General features: G+C 36.1%; 1 protein-coding gene across 1 annotated transcript in view; it reads left to right on the top strand.

Moving 5' to 3' along the window:
- LOC104538670 (guanine nucleotide-binding protein G(i) subunit alpha-1) overlaps nt 1–20,804 on the top strand; it is a 34,372-nt gene that overhangs the window by 252 nt on the left and 13,316 nt on the right. The window contains exons 2-3 of the mRNA XM_010181956.1: nt 18,613–18,655; nt 18,744–18,885. Coding sequence (XP_010180258.1) covers nt 18,613–18,655; nt 18,744–18,885 — 185 coding nt within the window. The remainder of the gene's footprint in view (nt 1–18,612; nt 18,656–18,743; nt 18,886–20,804) is intronic.

Here is a 20,804-nt window from a genome sequence, read left to right as displayed (position 1 = left end):
AGCCGGCTCGCGGCTGATGCTGCACCCGAAGATGGCTGAGGAGAGGGCCCCGCTCCTCGGGCTGGGAGGGTGTTTGGGCGGGGGGATGCCTTCTCCGGGTAACGGGGCAGCGGGAACGCTGCTGTGTCTCGCTGGGGTGCGTGCTCAGGGCCCCTCAGAAGTTCTCGGGGTGCGGAGATACACAGCAGCAGGTGGGCGCGTCGTTTTCTGTCGAGGTTCTGGGGAGACGACACGGCGTCGCTTGTCCCGGGGCCCTTGTTCAGAGCGAGCCCTAACTTCCATATGCGGGGATCACATCTCAAAACTTTAGACGTGGATTCTGTGTGCCTCTGCTCAGAGGAAGGAAATTTTAGGTTGCAGGATGTTTCTTGTAGACCCGAGCATCTAAATTGTTTTTTAAAGAATGAAGTGCAGAAAGTGTAAAAAAAAAAAACAAAAAAACCAAAACAAAACAAAAAAAATCAACAAAAAAAAACCAACCGGAAAGCAAAGCATCATTTAAAATTTGCATTGTTTTATTTTTGTGGAAGTTTCTTGTGTTGCTGAAATCTTACAACAGGAAGTACAACCTTGATGGAGGTTCTAAATGCATACTGTAGTATGACATAATATGCTACCATGTGTTCGTGAGTTTTGTTCACAAGTACTTGAAGCTAGCATTTTTGTATATTTTAAGATTAAAGATTATTTTTAAAAATTAAGAGACGAAAAGAAGGCAAGGGTTTAAATTACAAGTAGCTTTGTGCAGGAATAAAACTACTGTAAAACTTGCGGATGGCTGAATGCTGCAAGATTTACACTTTGTTAATGTAGGGAGCTTTGTAGTGTATGTCGTACAGCTAAACCAAACTGGATCCTTTGAATCCGGAGCTGATTTCTAGCTTTCTTCCTGCTGCCCATCCCCTCTGAGAGCTACAGTTTCAGGCAAACTTTAAATGATTGCCCAATTTCTTACTCCCCTCAACACTGATTTTGGTAGATTGCTCATCTGCAGTGCTCTATTCACTACAAACATTGTAGTAGATCTCTTAAATAACTTATTTCTGTTGCTAAATTCTAAAGTAGTTCTAGGAAGGTACAGGAAACTGAAGCACTTTAATGTGTAGATGAAGCTATGAAACAAAGCCAGTCTAGGAAAAACAAATGCCCAAAATGTGTTTATAGACTTAAAATTTCGCTTGCGAGGGAAACAGAGCTTTTTTTCTTGGTTTGTTTGCCAGAAAGTGTTAGGCTTTTGGTAGTTGCTGTGCCTAGTCCTGTACACCTTTGGAACCCTCAGCTTGCTGTGTGGAAAGGTTATCCTGTATATGATCAATAGCAGTACTGCAGAAGATGTTGGAGTCTTCTTTCAAGGTGGCAAAGTATTGCTTTATATGTCTTCTGACAGGGCATTTCAAACGATTTTTTAGTATTTGCTGTTCTGTATGGAACTTCTAGTACATGTAGTTTGGTAGTTGTCTTCATGTCTTTCATCATATTCTGTGAATATGGATAACGTCCGTATCTGTAGAAAGATGGTTTCAACTTGAGAGTGAATTTTGTCACTATTTTGTCACTACATCAGTTGTTTAATGCTCTTACATATATAGTCCTGTTACAAGCTTTTATTTTTTAAATTCTGTGTTTCTAATACAGAAAAGCTGTTGAGAAAAGTATGTTTTTCTACTGAAATCTCATGAAATCTTAGGACATGGAACAAATGCTCAAATACATGTGTTTTCTAAGTGTTCTGAGCAGTTGCTCAGTTGGTTTAACATTTCCTGCTCTCATATTAAAAAGACATGTGAAAACTAGCGAACTGACTTCTTTTAGGACCAGTGTTTGAATTATTATTTAAGCAAAAATTACCTAAATGTTTACTTACCTCAAAATGAGGTTTCCCTATATACAACCACAGATGTGCGTGTATTTCACGTCTTGGAATGAAAGTTTTTACTTTTCATTGCAACTGTGTCAGATGTCTTAAATGTTATGTGAATGCTTTTTCTGATGGCAGAACTATTTAAAGTTACTTCTACTAGAATCACTTCTCGCCGCTTGCTTTCCCGATTGCTTGTTCAGCCCATATGTCATAATTTATCATCTACTAGGTTTTACTCCTACCTCTATTTTTGGGCTTGTTCTGTTAAAAAAAATAGTGAAATAAAAGGAAAAGTACAAATTGTGGTCTGCTGCCAGGAAGATACTGTGTGTGAGAGACATCTAAAATACCTTGCTTGTGTAGAAAGAGCGTGTAGCTGTATCCCTATTGACCCAGTAAGACAGATTTATTCCAGCATCTATAAAAACCATTTTTTTAATGTAGCAATTAGAGAATCCTACTGAAGCTTGAGCTAGAATGCTCAATTAATGGAAGATCTGTTTATGAAATCAGTCTATTTCTTGCTTTTAAATTTAATTTTTTCCATTATATGATTTTCTAAAGGTTTTTCTAAAACAGGAAATTGCAATGATATTAAGAGATAGATGTGGCATTGCTGTATCTAAACCATGACTTTATGAACAGTATCACTGATCCATGTTAGATTTGTATTTTGTTGTCTTGTCTCTAGGAGGATGCAGACGTGTTTAAGCTCTGCAAAATACTATTGGCTTCCATTATCTAACTTTTGTCATATCTGTGAATTGGTCCATCATTTCGTACAAATTTGACTTCAGATAATCTGGTATAAAAGGACTGGATTCTGAACATTCTCCATATTTAACAGTATTTGAGCCTTCTAATTCTCTGCACTTCAGTGTGCCATCCCAACAGCAGGAGAACCTTTTCTGGAAAATTTCTGAGAGCCATCCTCATTATCAGAAGTAAGCTGAATTTGAGCGTATAGTTCATAAACCAAATGAGAAATGCTTGTTTATACATGGAATTTGGTGACTTTATTTTTTTAAAAAAATCATTAATTAAATGAGTTGCTTTTATTTAAAATTATTTTCAGTGTGTGACAATATACTTTAATGTCATGGGAACTCAACAAAAACTACAAGTGCAGTTTAATATATTGTCCAATACTAAAATTCTAACATACAAAAGTACTTTTCCTTTAGCACTTTAATATTTATGTCAAGTTGACAGTTCCTAAACTTCTGACTCCTAACTGTGTGAAGTAGTATTTTGTTTTGCTGTATTTTTGGTTTTGTTGTTGATTCTTATAAATAAGCTTTTTTCCATTGTGTGAGTGAGATTATTGAAAAGCAGTGTGTATTTTGGCTGGTTTTCGAGTAGAAAAAGGATAGACCCAAGTTATTTTTCTCTTCCATGGTTCCTCATCTTCACTTTTAGTGTTCAACAAATAAAACTTCCAGTGATGCTTGCAAAATGAATGTGATTCTATTAACATTGGGAGTTTGTGGCTCTGTGTGATGGATCTGTTTGCTGTATTAATATACATGTGATCCAGATCAGGTGTGGATTTGCAAGTACATTTCTGTTGAATTAGCTAAAGCACATAAGACTGAATGTATGCCAACTGCAGGAGAACAGGCAGTACCTCATTTAGTAGCAAGCCTTTTGGTATGAGGTTAACTCATTAGATTGTATGAATACATTCAAACTGGCAACATGAGTTTATAGGATTAGCACTTTGTCTTGCAGATTATCACATTCTTCACCTAATACAGCAAATTCAGTGTAAAGGTTCTTAGTATCTTAAATGAAAAAGTCAATAGAAAATTCTTAAACTTTCTTTAGCAGTGAATCCTGGGATCCAGGAAGTCACAGACCATATATTTGACAACTATAATTATGTGTCTTCTTTCTGGATAATCGGTTTGCTGGTTTAAATTCAATGGATGCCTTTATACTCATGACCAACAGAGCCACTTTTCCATCCTTGAATAGATCCTTGTGATTTGTACTGGAACATTGGCGTGTCATGTTCTTATATACCTGTTTTTTAACTTAAAACAGAGTACTGCACTTAATCTTTTTCATAGCGGTTCTTCCTGTTCCTTAAGGCATTAACTGGAACAATTCTATTCAGTTGTTCTAAATCTTCACTTCTTAGGCATCTTTTTCTGGTTGCTTTTCTTTTTTTACAGACCTGCATCTTTCTATCTGCTCAGTCAACTGACTCCCACTGCATAGACATCTTTTCAACAGTGTGTCATTGGCAGTACCTGCCTTCCTCCAGGCTTGACTGCACATTGGACTAAAAAGATATACATGCTGTTTGTACCTGTTTGTACCATTACTTCTCTTGTCTTTCCTCCAGAGGATTCTCCTTCTCCAGATTTGCAGACAAAAAAGACTTTAGAAGTCTGAACTTACAGGAGCTCTCAAAAAAGCCTTATTCTCACAAACAAGTATTGCACGTTTCAGAGATGTTGACCTCATCTTTGTGAGTTATGCCAACCTAGTCTAAAACATTTCTGACAAAATATTTCCTGTCTAGCCTTCAGAGACTACTGTCTACAGATTTTGACAAAGTTCACCTCTGATTTAAAAGCAGTTTTGTCATATCTAAAGAAAGTGTTTAATGTTTGGGTTTTGGTTTTTTTTCCTTTTTTCCCCATTTGTCTTGTCTGTTTGCCCCTCCCCGTGCCCCAGCTTTCTGCCCGTCTGCTTACATTTAGCAGGAGTTCTGAACTAGGAGCTCTCTTGCATTTTAATATGGTACAGTTGGACTATGGCAAGCAAGATGTTATTTATGTGGAATTTCTTACCTGACTTTATAGTTAAGTCAATTAAATCCTCAAGCCTTTGTACTAAAAATACCAGTAATTTCAAAGAACAAAGTCAAAATTACTAGATTCTCATAGTGTAATGATCCCCCTTGCTTTTGTGAAAGGAGACTTGTGAATGTGCAGAAAAGAGCCATTCAGTTATGGTTGTATTTGTATAATTGCAGTTTGGGTTCTTTTATGCTTGAGTCTTTCTATTTAAATGTTGCTGTAAAATGTACAGCAGCACAATATTGGTCTTTAATGTGTGTATAGTCTTCTTCAGTACAATACAAATTATCTTTAGTGATTTCAGGTCATCTGTTGCATTATTATTTTAAATCTTCATTGTGGAAGTTTCTTTAAAATCATGATATAATCATAAATGGTGACTTTATAATTCTTTGTATTCTTGTGGAAAAAAAAATTACTTCAGTAAATGTTGCTTTAGAAGGGGCTAAAGAGCAACTGTATGTTTTGTACTGTGCCATGATACCAGTAATGGCAACTTTGCTTTTCTGTCTCTTGATTAAAAAGTGTAGTTATAAATATACAAAAATAACTTTAAAATAACTTTAATATCTTTTATATCAGACATTAATAAATTTTTATATATTTTAAGACAAAACATTTTAAGATTAAAAAAATACTTTTCCTTCAAGTTGACTTGTAATGCTTTTTTTTTTTTCTTCCCCTCCCCCTCCTGAACTAGAGACCAGGAAAAGTACCTTACTGACTTAATTGGTTTCTTCCTACTTTTTTTCTGGCAGCACAGTTTATTGTATCATCATTGTGCTGATACAACAGTTTATTTACTTCAGTCCTATAGATTATATTACTGAAATTATCGTGTATTTAAGATAACTCCCTTTTGTGAAATTATTTTTAACTCACTTCAGAACTAAAGTTTACAGTATAGCTCCTTGTGTAGTTGTATCAACACAACTTTGAACTTGGGCTTTGTGCTATAAAGAGCTAGGTTGGGCTAATTTATATAATCGTATCATGTTCTTTTGTTGCCACATTTTACCATTTAAGTGTTTTGATCCTCTGAGAAGGACCAGTTCTGTAGTCAGCACATCCTGAAGTCTGGCTACATATTTTGAAACCAAACCATGAGTCCAGCCGGCTTCAGAGTGCATAAAATTCTGAAGTCACTTTTATTGCTGATCTTGATGGATATCTGCAGGGTTTCCTGTAGTATGCAATCTGGCAAACATCAACATAGAAAACTGGAAGTAGAAAAGAGATATTTAAGATGTTCTGTTACGTGTGAAGTTTTTCTGCCATGGAAGTGCTGAAATAAAAATCTGAACTGACTTGATAATTAGCTATAAAAAGGTTTTTTCCAAGATGTGTATAGGAGAACCTGTATTGATGAAAACTTGCTATTCTGAGGTTGTCTTAGTCATTGTCCAGCTTTACTAAGGTCAGCTATTCTATTTATTGCCCTTGTTTGCTCAGTGTCCTACTGTTACCTTCAACTTTGTGTAAATTACTGTTTTGTTATTCCGTAAATGGAACTTAGTTGGCTTCACCTGAGAGATGCTGTATCCAAGAAGTATTTAAATTGGTAAGGTATATAGAGGGCAGTTGGAAAAATAAAAACTTCGAGCTTGTGAGAACAAGTTGTTTTGAGCACACTATTCAGAAAAATGTGGAGTTTCTGAAGTGGCTCAAGTTAGTGAGATTTGTGAGTGGAAGGGGGTAGTTAAGATACTGAAATTTATTATACGGTTAGGACAAAACTGAGCTGTTTGCTGAGACACCTGTGTACTAGGAGTGTGTGCTTTTGCAATAAAGGGTTTGAACTCATCTCTTAATGCTAAACATATTTTATTCTCCTTGTCCGTTGCGTAGGAGCATTTCTTAATGAGAACCAGGATGGGAAATGAAGGAATGATATGATGGCATAGACTATTCATCTTTGCAACTGCTCATGACCCTTTCACAATGTAGCTGTAAGAAGTGTTAAGAGTTGGGGATTAGGAAGGTGTTTCCCATCATCATGACTTTGCTTTCAGAATTTGCAAAGCTGTGGAGACAGCTTCAAAATCTCTGGAAGTATCTATAAGTTGAATATGTAACAGGAGGTATCATGTATCTGTTTATGCTGTCCCAGCAAAATGACCTAAAAATCACCTGTTATCACAGATAGCCATATGCATTGTTTCTTGATTTGTAAGTATATTATCTATTCAGGTCAAATTTTGACTTTATTTCATTTTGGTTTAATTGATGGCTAGCCCCTTCCTTCAAAACTGTATTTCTGTGTATTTTTTTTTACACAGAATTTCTCTCCATACTGTTCTTTTAGTATCTCAGCTGATGGGAATCATTGATATAGAGCATTTAAGAACTAGTTCTTTAAGGGATGTTGTTACACATATGATGAGCAAATAAATTGCTTTCCTTTCCTGGCTTTGGTAATTGAAGGGTCACTGCAGCTCTGAATAAGTAAATTTATTGTTTAGGTATTTAATTAATATATCAAGTAGCAATGTTGACATATGTCAATATGTTTATATGGGAACTGTATTTATATTTAGAGATGCATGTAAACTGCAGTATTATAAGTGTATAAATTGATAATGAAATTATAATACGCTTTTTGTAATGCTACTTATTTAAAGGAATCAACACCATTCAAATATACAGTCCTTGAATTTATGAAATAAACTGTACCTAATTATTTTTACATATATGCTTTTTATAAATGTAGTATTGCATTTGAAGTGCATAATATACTTAGCAAGGGTACCTGATTAAATCTTTGTTGAAATATAACAGTATCTAGGCAACCAGAATGGACAGGAAGTCTTTACAATCATTGCTCTAAACAGATTGCTTTTAAAGAAGAAATCGATGTACTTTAATGAAAATTCTGTTGAAGCTGTGAAGCAAGTTTATCGTTCTAACTATCTTCTACAATTTAATATGGTCTGTTTCTTAAAATTCAAATACTGTTGGAATTGAATGTATCCCATCTTCCCTTTGCAAAGCTGGTAAAATAATTTCTTGCATATAACTATATGTTGGTTTTTCACATGTATGAAGCTGTTGCAGTTGTTTAACTCACGGTATGTGCTATTACCCATCATGATCATAAGGACGTTCTAAATATATGTCTTTTAATAGTTTCCAGTAAAACTCAAGAGGTTCTTGCCTGCTTTCTAAATCCATATTGGAATGCTGAAAATAAGCAGTGCATGTTGTCTAATGCATAAGCAGTTGAGCCATTCTAGAAGCTCTGTATTACTGAACAGGAGAGTGCTGTTGCAGCATCTGACTGAATGGTTTTGCCCTTTCACTGGCACTTTCCCCAGGCACAAGTATTTAATTCAGTCTTTTTCTGGTTTAATAGTCAAATTCACTGTCCTGTTTGGACTTGGTTTGCTGCTAGAGGGGTCAGTTTAACCAGTATTTCATAATAGTCTGGTGAGGACCTGAATAAAAGCATGATGAGGAGCAGAGATACATGCCTTATGCAAATGGGGTATCAGAAATACATAGCAGTGTGTAGAGGGGAAAACGGGTGTAGAATCAGATTCTTTAATTTTCTGTATTTGCTGTAGAATTGGATTAGGAATAATGTGAAATTGTAATCACCTGCGAGATCCAGTTGCTAGACATATTAAAGTCTATTCAAAACCCACTTACTTTACAACCTCACTGCTGGAATAGGAGATAATGCCAGTCTTTCTCAAGAAGTGTGTTGATGAGAGCACTTGATTGAAAAATGGAAGTAGGAGTTTGTTTTCATTCCAAGTCCAAGGAGTCTCAGACCTATGTTTCCTTTTTCTTCTGAATGGTATTCTAACTTACAGGTCATAGAGTTGACTAGGAAGAGTCCTCTTCTACCTAACACTTTGAAGAGTGCAAGGTGGCAGTGGACAAGAAACACTGCCAGCTCCATGTGCAAACAATAGAGACGAGAATGGAGGACATCAGGGTCCAGTTAAAAATGACAAAATTATACTAATATTATAAAACAGAATACAGTGGGAATGTAGTATTGGAATGCAATTTTAGAATTTACTATGACTGGAGATAAATGTCTTACAGTAGCAAAATTGGGAGTAATCATGACAATTGTCTTGAGTATTTGTAGGTTTTATTTAATCAGATGTTATTTTGAATGCTCATTGATTTCATAATCTACCACTGTACAACTGTGGACTGAAAATAAGCTGCCAAGTTTTGTTTAAGTGTTGTCTATATTCTTGATACATTAAATATTTCTTGAAGCGTTTTGAAAGTGCATTTCTCAGCTGTATGCAGATTCAGTTACTGCTCCTTAATAAATCTGCTAAACTCGTAGCAAAACCATTATATGCTTTCTAAAGCTCTTAAGGACATTGACGGGGATTCCTTCTAATACGCTTTACTGCTTCAGTGTTTGCTCGCAAAGGCTGTAATTTAATTCCTAGGTGAGAGACTGCTTACTTTATTTTCTGTCTCTGCTGTTCTGGAACAGAGGGCCTTTTGGGGTTAGGTTAGATCCAACTTCGACAACATACATGTTTGAGGCCTAACAAACTGCTTTTTATGTAGATATCTCTCTTATTCCTTGCTTCTGGGCTTGTTGGGTCAATTGCCTGTTAGAATGGGTTGAAATTTTTATGTACTTCAGAGCTTTCTCAGTTTGAGATCATTTGAATACAAAGTCTGTTTAAACAACAACAAAAAGCCAGATTTTTGTTTTACTACTGCTCACTACAAAAAGTACTCTGCTTGTAGGTAGCTTTGTGTGGAAAAATGCATGTAGATGTAGAAAAAAAAATAATTGAGTATACGCATAAATTTTCTTTCCTGGTTCAAATACAAATAAGAGTACTGAGAAAATTTGCTTTTGAAAAAGATCATTCTGGATAGCTAGTTCTTTTCATTTAACACTTCAGTCTGTATCACTTTGTAGGTCCTTACAATTTTCTTGTGAAAGTGGAGACCTTTTTGTAGTGAGTTTAGGTCAACTGTCAATATGCTTATTCTCTGTATTTCTGTGGAACTTAATCCTCAAGCCAGAAGATGAAAAACACTCTGAAGTTAGATGTGGATGAAAACTGAGAATTTATGTGAAGTTTATTGCACTATTTTTACAATGGTGGGCCAACTTTTAGTATAACTGCATTTGCCCTGGTATAAACTTTGACAGTACCCGTTTATCTTACTTTGCAAACAGTGCAAATAGAGCTTTGACTAAATCAGTCGAGGTTTATATGAGAGATCTTTTTCCTGTTTTGATATGCACACACTTTGCTTTCTGATTTTCCCAACTCTTTGCACAGTTACATAGCAATATGAGATAGCAGGGACAGTTGAATATATCACAACTGGAGATAATACAACAGTAGTGCTGTGCTGAACTGCAAGTGGAGCCTGAGATTAAAACATGATGTGAATGCTAAGTTCATTTGTTGTATCTCTCCACCAGAATAACCTGCATAAAGTATGCCTCTGTTGCAGTGGGGAATTTTTTATTAAGTATCTTTGATTGTGATTAATGATAGTCTGCTTAGTAGTACAAGTTCTCTCTGCTATCTCAGTCATTGAACCTGCCACCTTTGTACACCATATTTATAGCTCAGTGAATGGTAAAAAGCCATAAAGGCCAACCCACACTGTCAAGAAAAATGTCAGGGCACTCTGGATTTCTAGAGGTTTGTTAGATATATATTTGGAGGTCTGGATGAGGCATGCTGTACTCTGTTGGCAGGAATTGATAGTAACTGTCTTGGTAGACTTAGAAAGAGCAAAGGAGATGGTTCTTTCTGCTGGAGAACTTGGCTTTTATCTCATGTAGTGTGGTCATATACAGTATCTACACAAACTCATGTTTTAGAAGGTCTTTAATCATGTTTTTCTTACCATGATTTCAAATTATATAGTGATTGTTTCTGAGCATACTGCTATGTGTGGAAGAAGATGGCTAGTTTTACTTCATTTTTCTCAGGAACAAATTTAAATTTTATCTTAATTTTGAAGAGAAGATCACTTATCTGCTGTTAGTGAAGTTCCATTGGAACCACAAGTTTCGGGATTTTGAATTTTGAGGAGATTCTCAAATCTTTCATGGGATAGTAGTGTGGAGACTGGCCTTTGATACATTTAGGTAGTCAACTGATGATCTTACCAAGATGCTGTCAGCATTTACATCTTAGATAAACCTAGAGCCACAAATGTTTTGACTACTGGTGGTGCAGCATATAGTTGTCAGGCAGCGACTGTGGTTACTATGTGGTTTTCATCTTTGAATGTGCATCCATTCCCTTATTTAACTTCTGGGATAAGCAAGAGGTTATTTCCGAACCTTTGAGTCTCAGCTTGTCACAGTCCTGCTGTGTTTGGCACCTCACACAAGAAGGAAGCTGCACCTACAACTTAATTGAAGAAAATGCTTCAGATTTAAAATATAAAGGCACTGTCCCTCTGTAAAGCAATGATACTGTTTTTAAGAGATTTCTTGCATGTTCTCAGGAGATACAACTTTTAAAAGTAGATTGAATTCCAAGGTACCATATTTCCTTTTGAATGTTACACAGTTTCTGAAATCGGGCTTTTGGGTGCTCTCCTTTATAGTGAGACAGTAAGTCCACAATATGGTTATGGTATAAGTGATGCACATAATGATTAAAGGGTTCCTGCTATATAGCAGTAACTGTACAGCCAGTAGTTTGAAACAGTTGAGGAATATAAATACAAGAACGGTTTTGAAGAGCTAGGTGTGATTTATATTCAAAAGCTGTGTGCATTTAAGCGTACATAAAATTGCACATAACGAAATTTGTACTCGGATATCTGCTTATCACGTGAATAAAATTCTAAGCAAAAGGAAGTTTTCATAAAACCTTTGTCATAAAAAGATATTAGGCACTAACAGAAAACTTGAAATAGCATGTGCTCTGCTCCTTTCACCATAAGTTTTATTTTTTAATATGTATTGAGTTCCAGAGGTTATACTGAATATAAAACTATACTTTTTCACTCGTTTCAATAATAAATTCTAAATTCTTAAAGTCTTTGTCACTTGCTTATGCATTTACTGTAGTAATAGCCTAGGTATCCAAGTAACTTACAGCAGTTTATTGAAAGTCTAGACCTGAATAAACTCATGGGAGTTGCTACCATGAGTTAATATCCAATTGCTTCTTGAGGTAATGTTTTATATTAATGTTTATCTTAAATCTATTTTTTAATGTAATATATTGACTAATTTGTTGTGTACTCTTGATTTCAAACATCTACGAAGAGCAATACTGAAGACGTAGGAAAGAAATAGTTGTAATTAATTCTTGATTTGTTAAGGAATTTACAAAGATGACAGTGGTTTGTAGGTTTAAATGGTGTGTCTTCTGTAGAAGTAAGGCAGCATGCAGCTGCGGAAACCTTGAGAATTATCTCAGATCTTTTATCTGAGTCAGTGTCCTAATTTTAGAATCTGTCACTACAGTGGTTTCAAACAGTGATGTAATCTGGAATTCACACTATTACTACATGGCTAAATTACTGAAATATTGTATTCCAGATATTATTCACACAGCTTCTTTCTTAACTCCTCCGAAGTTTCCTGGCAGGTTTGAGTTCCAGTAGCTACAGAAATTCCAAGACTAGTTCTACCTTACAAGTAACGAATATTGTCAAACTTTGGTTGGCTATATGAAAACAGTTGGGAAGGGAAAAAGGAACACCAGTGGCAGTTGAGGAACAGGCACTGTTCATTCTGTGCCTTCTGTGAAATGCTGACATCTGACAGAAGGCTGAATATAGGGGATGTGGGGAGAGGACTTTACAGTAGGTGAATCCAGTAATTTAGGTGTCATTGTGGGGTTGTTTTTTTTTAAATTTGCATGTGTGTCTAAATTAATCTGGTTCAAGTCTCTTATTTTACAGTCTGAAAAACTGACAAGCATCCATTTAAAGTTTTTTATCAGTTACTTTTTCTGTACTTCAACTCTTTTCTGACAATATACAAGACTACCACTTGTTTGTGGGTTCTGTTCCTTTATCCCATTTAATTGGTGGTTTAAAGCCAGCCCCATTCTACTTTTCTGTTTTTATTTAACTCTTAATCTAGGGTTTGTTTTGGTGGGTTTTTTTTCTCAAATTTAGTCTACATTTTTTTGGTGCTATTAGGAATTATTGTAACTGTTTGGTTTCCTCCAAAGAGAGATACTATGGACTTGAAGTTAGCACTGCTTTTCATTTTGGTATTTAATTAGTTTCTTCAGTAAGCAATTATCAAATGCTTCAGAAGTTAGAAATATTACTATTAAGATTTCAACACTTACAAACAGGGGTTTCTGTGCTTGGGTGCATAAAACATTTGTTCCAGAAATTTGTAGTTCTGGAATGCTTACTAGGTAGGCAGTGTGTGGGATAAGAAATCATAAGACACTATGAGTAGTTTACAGTAACATTTTTGCTGACCTGTTATTTTTAATCAAATTATAAAATACTTAAATTATTTTTAAACATAGACCTGCTCCCTTTGGAAGGTAAAAGAATATTGAATCTGTCTAAAGATTGTTTGCTACAATTTCACCATAGTGATTCTCATAGAATCATTTAGGTTGGAAAAGACCTTTAAGATCATAGAGTCCAACGAAGTCCATCTTTTTAATATTTTTTAGTAAGTTCTTGTGTAACTGGCCAAACAGTAGCTTAGAGAATCAAGTATTGTTTTAGCTGTTTCTTAAATTTATTTGAGCATTGCTAGCCCTACTCAGTTCCTTCAGAGTACCATATGTGGGGATGACTATTAAATGGAGTTTTAGGTCTTTTTTGTTGTTGGTTTTTTGGTTTTTGTTTTATATTTTTAAGACACTTGAATGTGAAGATGCTTTTATTTTTTTTCCATGTATTTCCAAAATTGAAAGTTGGCTTTGAAAGAAAAATTATAATACACATTTAGTCCCTTTTATTAAGCTGAGCTTCAGATTAACTGTGCCACGGATGGTGCAGCAGGGTTAGTCAGGTTAGGAGAGCTTATGTGCTAACAGCTGCTTTGGATAGCACCAGTACCAGCTGTGGAAGTATTGGCATGTCAAGGTAGAGCCCAATTGCTAAACTTTGGGGCAGAAACCCCTTAAGATTATAGTAGAAACTTGGGGGGGAGGCGGGGGGGGAGAACATGGTTCTGCTGGTTTTTGTGTTGTCTTGATTAAGTTGCACATACTTGGCTTCTACTTTGTCAGTCTGCATAATGAAGCATAGGGATCTACCTGCTTTCTGGCAAGCAGGTGTAATAAGAGCATTACACTTTAGCTGAAGTTATATTCCTACTGAACTGTGTGAATAAAAGTCTTAAAATTCTGTGCTTTAAACTGAGTTTTCATAGGATATGTTGCCCTTTTTTTTTTTGTGAGGAGTGCATGAAGGACACAAAGTGTGCAAGAGAGGTGATAATACTCATGAGTTATTAAAACTTTCTTTTTGTGAAAGTGATGTCCTAACAGTTAGCTTAGACTTTAATTTAAAACTAAGCAAACACTAAATGTCCATCCTTTCAAATTCGGAACTGATACACTGCTGTTTTTCTAGTCTAGAGCAGAACTGTTATGTCTTTTTCTTAGTATTTGTTGTTATACATAAATAGTAACTGAGCCAATAAGACTGTTCAAATTATTGGTGGTAGTGAAGCTGAAATTAAGTATCACACTTAAGTAGTAGACAATAAATAGCATTCTTTGCTAGATGATTGAGGTATATAAAATCAAGTCTGTCTAAATTTGAGTAGGGTTTGGTTGTGACAGTGCAGCTAGCTCTGACATTTTATGTGCAGCTGTCACATGAAATATTTTATACTGCTTACCTCTGTCTAAAACAGTTCTCATTTTGCTGCATGGACGACTTATACACACTGAGATAAAGGAGAAAATTTTATAAATGCATCCATCAGAAAACCTGGCTGAGCTCTGCCTTCAGGAGTGCGAAATAAATGAATCCCCTTTATTATGGGACAGTGAGTAAGGTGTAATTTTCTTACATGCTTCACAAAGATTAGGCAAGCTGTGGGCATTTTAGCATACAGTTAAAAACCCAAAGCAAACACAACTGTTTCTGTTTTCCATGAAATAAAATAAGGGAATGCATCTTCCAGGAATTCACTGTTGATGTTAAGTACTTGGTAATAAATTACTTTTTTTTTTTCCTTCATATGTATTGAGTGTTTTTTTGGTTATATTACTGAGAGGGTTTTTATGAGAATTGTAGGTATTTGGGACACATGAATTCTAACACCATAGAGAAATACACATATGTTACTTAGGAAAAAATGTGTAGAAAGTATATTATAAAAAAATTAAATTTTGATACTGTGACTAGTATTGACACTGACCTGTTCGGTTAGTGGCGATTTTTTTAACAGAAAGAGCACTTCACAAGGCAATGTAAATTAAATGCTGTAGTAATATTTCTTACTCCTCTCCAAAACTGCTATTGAATGCAAGGGTTATATACTTTCTTCGAAGGGTTTGAATAAAATTATTAGTCCAAAGCAAATTATAGTAATTTCATTAATAAAGCTAATCTTTAGTCACCTCTTTGTGCTTATTGCATAATTAGGTATTTACAGAATAAGTGTTAATTTGGTTTATAAATGCTTCATATGTCACAATAACAAGTTACTTTTGTACTGGTGTCTCTGTTTTCTGTTTATATTAATGTACTGTTATCGAACTTCCATGGCAGCTCAGAGTCTGCAAACTGTTGCTACTGTAGAAAGAAACTTGCAGGTTTATGAAAAATAAAGGATTGTTTGTTTTTTTTTTTATTTGGACATTCACTAAAGTTGGCATTAAGCAATCTTAGATTGATGTTAACAGGCCTACTCTGTTCCTTAGCTACTTAATTTTGCAGCTTCTGGTGGCAGTAACACTCATTCTACTGTGTGTTGGAGGAAGGGAAGTCCAGCCACATCAGTAGCAGTGCTGCGGAGGAAGTGAGACAACTTTTGGCAGCCAGTTTTAAATTGACTTGAGACTGTCATGGAGCTATGTATTTGGTTTAATAGGAGGAATATCCCAAAGGCATCATTATACAGTAGTCAAGGTATAGAAACATGATCTTATCTGACACCAAATGATATTTTAAGTTGGAAGAAACCTCTAGAGGTCATCTAGCTCAACCCTTGGCTCAAAGGCAGGCCAACATCAAAATTGATAAGGTTGCTCAGAGCCTTGTCCAGTTGAATCTTGAAGAACTCTAAGGCTGAGTTTCTGCTTCCTCTCTATGCTTATCCTCTTCTATGGGGATGGGTTCCCTGCCCCACCTTATGTTTGTGAAATTGCCTGTGCTGCAGCTTCTTGATTGCCTCACATCTTTTTGTTGTATACCTGGGACCTTCAGCTGTTTTAAGTAGGTCTTATGGAGAGGATAGCAATTAGACACACCCCTCACCTCACCCTGATAGTTCTTTCCAGCATTAAAAAGCCCTGTTTCATGTATCTTTTCCTTGTATGTTATTTGCACTAATCAAATCAGGTTATCAACCTGACATGCTCCTGGTTGTTTTTTTTGTCTAGTTTATCAGTATCTCATTTAGTGGGTTCTGAGGTAGGAGGAGCAGCATGCAGTACTCAGATACAGCATTGTGAATGCTGACAGCTGGGGAACAACAGCTTCTTTTGACTTACTGGTTGCAGTTTTGCCAGTGCAGCAGTGGTAGCTGTTGGCCAGAGTCAAACCCAAACACCCACACAGCTGCTTGATCACTGTGCTCTCCCTTGGGATGAGAAAAATAGAAGGTGGCCAAGAGGACTCTTGAATCAAGATAGTGACATTTTAATACGGAAAGCAAATGTTTGCACACAAGCAAAGCAAAAAGAAGAATTGATTCCCTGCTTCTCACTGAGAGGCAGATGTTTGGCCTCTTTCTAGAAGGCAGGGCCTCAGTATGCATAATGGTTGTTTGGGAAAGCAGACACTGTAACCACAAATGTCTACCATTCCTCCTTCTTTTCCCAAGCTTTTACTGCTGAGCATGCCATCATGTGGTATGGAATATCCCTGTGGTCAGCCTGTATCAGTTGTCCTGGCTATGTCCCTTCTCAGCCTCTTCTCCCCCAGCCTACTCGCTAGAGGTGGGGACAGGGTGGAAAAGAAAAAAAGCCTTGATGCTGTGCATGTATTCTTCAGCAATAGCAAAAATACTGGTGTGTTATCAACACTGTTTTAGCCACAGATCTGAAACACAGCCCCATACGGGCCGCTGTGAGGAAAGTTAACTCCATCCCAGCCAGACACAGTGCAGCAGCCCAGTATGTGGTTGACCCTCATTGTCACAAGAGCCTCCTACTGACTTTTCAGCTTGTTGATCCCTGTTTTCCACAAGGCTGTTCCCTAACCCATTAGTTCCAAGTCTGTATTGTAGCTTGGGTTATTCTGTGGCACTTGCAGGACTTCGCATTTGTCTCTGCTCACTGTCATGAGATTCCTGTCAGCTCAGTCCTCTGGCTTGTTGAGGACCCTCAGAATAACACCTCTGTTCTCCAACACTGCAACCAATTCCTGGCCTCCCAAGCTGATGTCACCTGCAGACTTGATGTGGGTGTATTCCATTCTGACTTTCAGGTCACTGATGAAGATACTAAACTGTCTTATCCCAGTGTAATCTCCTGAAGATTGTCTCTTTTAACTGGCTTCCAGTTAGATTTTTAAACCATTGACCACAAGTCTTTTAAGTCTGGCTGTTTAAGCAGGTTTTCAGACACCTTAAAGTTGATATTTACCTGCTCTGGTATAAGGATGTTCTAGAAGGTCAGTGTAAATGACATCCATTGGTGTACTTCATCCCCCAAACCAGCCCTTTCCTCACAGAAACTTATCCAAATTAGATGCAGTTTGCACTTTGTGAATCTGTGCTAGCAATTCCCAGTCACCTTCTTTTTGTTCATGTGCCTGAAAGTGACTTGCAAGAGTATTTGCTGTATAGTTAGTCTGAGGATCAGGGTGAGGCTGACTGTCTTATAATGTCTGATTCCCCTTCTTGCCCTTTTGTGAATATAAGTACCACCTTCATCAGTGTCTTCCCATGGTTACAGTGACCTCTAAAGAAATTTTATTTGATTGTTTTGGAACTGGACAACTGGTGATGTGTTTGCATTAGAAACACCTGTAGACTGTGTGAGGATTATACTCTGCTTTACAAAACCATAATGAGAAAGAGGAAGTGTAAGAGGGAGATTTTAGCACAAGTGACAGACAAACCAGGAACCTGCTGTCTAGCAAGATTAGATCACAGCTATAAGAGTTTCATAAATTTTTCAGAGGAAGATGCAGACTAAAGAAAGTGGAGGTAAATAAACTAAGGTTGTTGAGACAGTGAAAACTGCATTTAACATAGCCTGCTGCTTTTTTGTTTTGCTTTGTTGTTTTGGGTTGTGGGGGTTTTTTTGTGTGTTTTTGGTTTTTTTAATTTGTTAAGCATTGAGAGTGGTATCAGCATGCGTGTCTGTCAAACCTCATGCAATCTGTTTCAACAAAAAGTAGTCTGACTGTGTTGGTTTATTCTTGTAAGGGCCAAAAGATGGTTACAAGAGCTGGAACCCTGAAGAGTTTGAAGATGTTCATTTGCAGTGAAGACCATTAACACAGTGTGAAGAACTTATAAAGGAGGTTTTTGCTTAGGTGTTGATTAAAAAGACAGGGGAATTGAGCTTCAGATCTCTTTGGACAGCTGATTGTCTGTTTGCATGAAAAATGCCAGAAGACTGTGAAGATTATACTCTCAGTATAAAAAGAAAAAACAAAGACTTTTTGGAGCTGAATGATTTGTTCTTATCTTGATTTTGAAAATTCCAGTTCTAGACACTTACATTTTGATATTAAAAATTAATTTGTAGCAAATATACTTTATTGAAGGTTTTTATATTGGTTATGTATTGGAAGTGTAGAAACTAAATGTATTTTCAAAACTTAGTAAAAGTCTAATGGATTTTCACACATCTTTTTCAGGAGCTGGTGAATCAGGAAAAAGCACAATTGTTAAACAAATGAAGTAAGTATGGTGAAATACTGTGATAGAGAAAAAATTGTTTGTTTTTTTTTAAATTTGAATAGAGAATTATTTTTTTTTCCTTCTGTAGGATTATCCATGAAGCTGGTTATTCAGAAGAAGAATGTAAGCAGTACAAAGCTGTTGTCTACAGTAACACCATTCAGTCCATTATTGCTATCATTAGAGCAATGGGGAGGTTGAAGATAGACTTTGGTGATTCAGCCAGAGCTGTGAGTATTGAAGTACACACACAGATATACAGCTGAAATACCTATGAATTTTCAGTTTTTGTTCATTACTATTTCCTAACAAAAACCTCTTGATATCTTTTTTGTAGGATGCAAAGTCTTACTGAAAACTAAATGCCATTGGTCTTAACATGGCATAGTGACCTACTGCATTGCTTCATGACAGCTAATCGGTTTAGGTACAATTCTCCAAATTCTGTTAAAATTTGGAGAACTAAACAACTGAGTCTTTGGAGATCTTTGAAAATCATTAAACTATGCAGTTATGTCTCTTTATTTGTATGAATTTTTGGGCTATTATCTTCTGTAAGTCCTGTAAGTTAAAAATCTTCACATTTCTTAAAAACACAGCTTAAATAGGCAGGAATCTAGCTACTGTCCACACTTTTCAATTAGGTCATAGACATAGCGGTGCCTAAAACATTACCAGCCTCTGTGCTTGATCCTGTTTCATGCTGGGTTCTAATGTGGAGGACTTTATTTTACTGAAACTGGTCACCAAAGTTGTTAGTCTCAATAGCATTGAAACTTAGTTCAGGATATGTGCCTGTATTTTCTTTCCATAGAAATCAATGTCAGAATATGGAGTGTTCCTCAGTAAAGTTTTTGAAGCAGAAACTAGCCACATTATGGTTGTCTTTCAGGAAAGATGGAGGAATTTTTTTTTTCTCTGCATGTATTGAAATATTTATGTAAGGCAGTCAGTTATTTTGTCATAATTAAGTTCTTTACGTCATGTTAAGGTTGAATTACATTTTGGGAGGAGAGGAGTGTCTTGAAAAATAAGAAATGGTAAATTCTTCATTCATGACAGTCTTGTGTCCAAGATCTTATTGTTTGCTTAAGAAGCAATTTATAAATATTAGAAAGTATACCTTCATTGACCTCGTGAAATGCATTATGTATGGCTGTCATAAGGAAGACAAACATTCATAAGATTATGTAAAGTGGGTCATCAAGTTGTATCCGAAACCTAAGTCTGATTGGCAGTCATGTGAATTAATAGCTCATTTTCACTTTGCACTTTGATAGTCATTTTTATTTTATGTACATATGTTAATTCCACCTGAAACCTCTTTAACTGTAAACATAGCTAGTAAAATCTTCATTTTCATTGGTTATTCCTCTCTACAGGTGTTCTCATATTTGCTGATGTCTTCCCTTAAGACCAAAGTTCTTCAGGGCAGCAACATTATCTTATCACACATTAGTTCAGTATTTATACAATGGAGTCCTCTCTGGAGGCTGGCAGTTAATGTTGGAAAGAGGCAGATGGTAGACTCATGTTACTAAATACACAGCATCAGAAAACGGAGGAGGAGTAAATTTAGGCATTAGCAGATAGAATGACTAACAAGATTTTGAGTGATACTTTTTATGTATGTTACCAATTTGAAGTCATCAGAATTTGTCAACTTCAGAGAGCTATATAAATGATGACGCAAACTTTTGTCGGGATAATCTTAAAATAGCTGTCCATCTCTTTGGACTTGGGCAGGTCTTGGTGATCCAAGTTCTTTTTTTCAGAGAAGAAAAGAGCATGTTCCATGCTGCTATGGAACATCAGTACTAGATTTTTGCCAATTGTAAAGTCAGAAATGGAAAAAGGAATTTGGAGCTTGTGTTATACATCAGTCTCACTTAAAAAAAAAGTATGGTTACTCCTCAATTATTATAGTGTAGCCTCTTTAATTTTATTCTATTTCGTTGCAATTTTGTCAGTTTTCAGAGAAAAAAAAGATCAGCATTGTAATTCCTGAAAACTGTTAGTTCAGACTCTCCTCCATTTAAGTTTCTGAGGGGAATTTGGGAGGGTTTCACTCTAAATGGAGTAAGTGTCTTTGGAAAATCATATGCTCTTATTTTTGTCATAAGACTAATGGTAAAACAGTGAGTTGAAC

Source organism: Mesitornis unicolor, unplaced genomic scaffold (assembly GCF_000695765.1).
Source record: "Mesitornis unicolor isolate BGI_N332 unplaced genomic scaffold, ASM69576v1 scaffold20863, whole genome shotgun sequence".
In the NCBI taxonomy this organism is placed as follows: Eukaryota; Metazoa; Chordata; class Aves; order Mesitornithiformes; family Mesitornithidae; genus Mesitornis; species Mesitornis unicolor.
The sequence above is the reverse complement of the archived record's forward strand: the minus strand, read 5'-3'. Positions and strand labels throughout refer to the sequence as shown.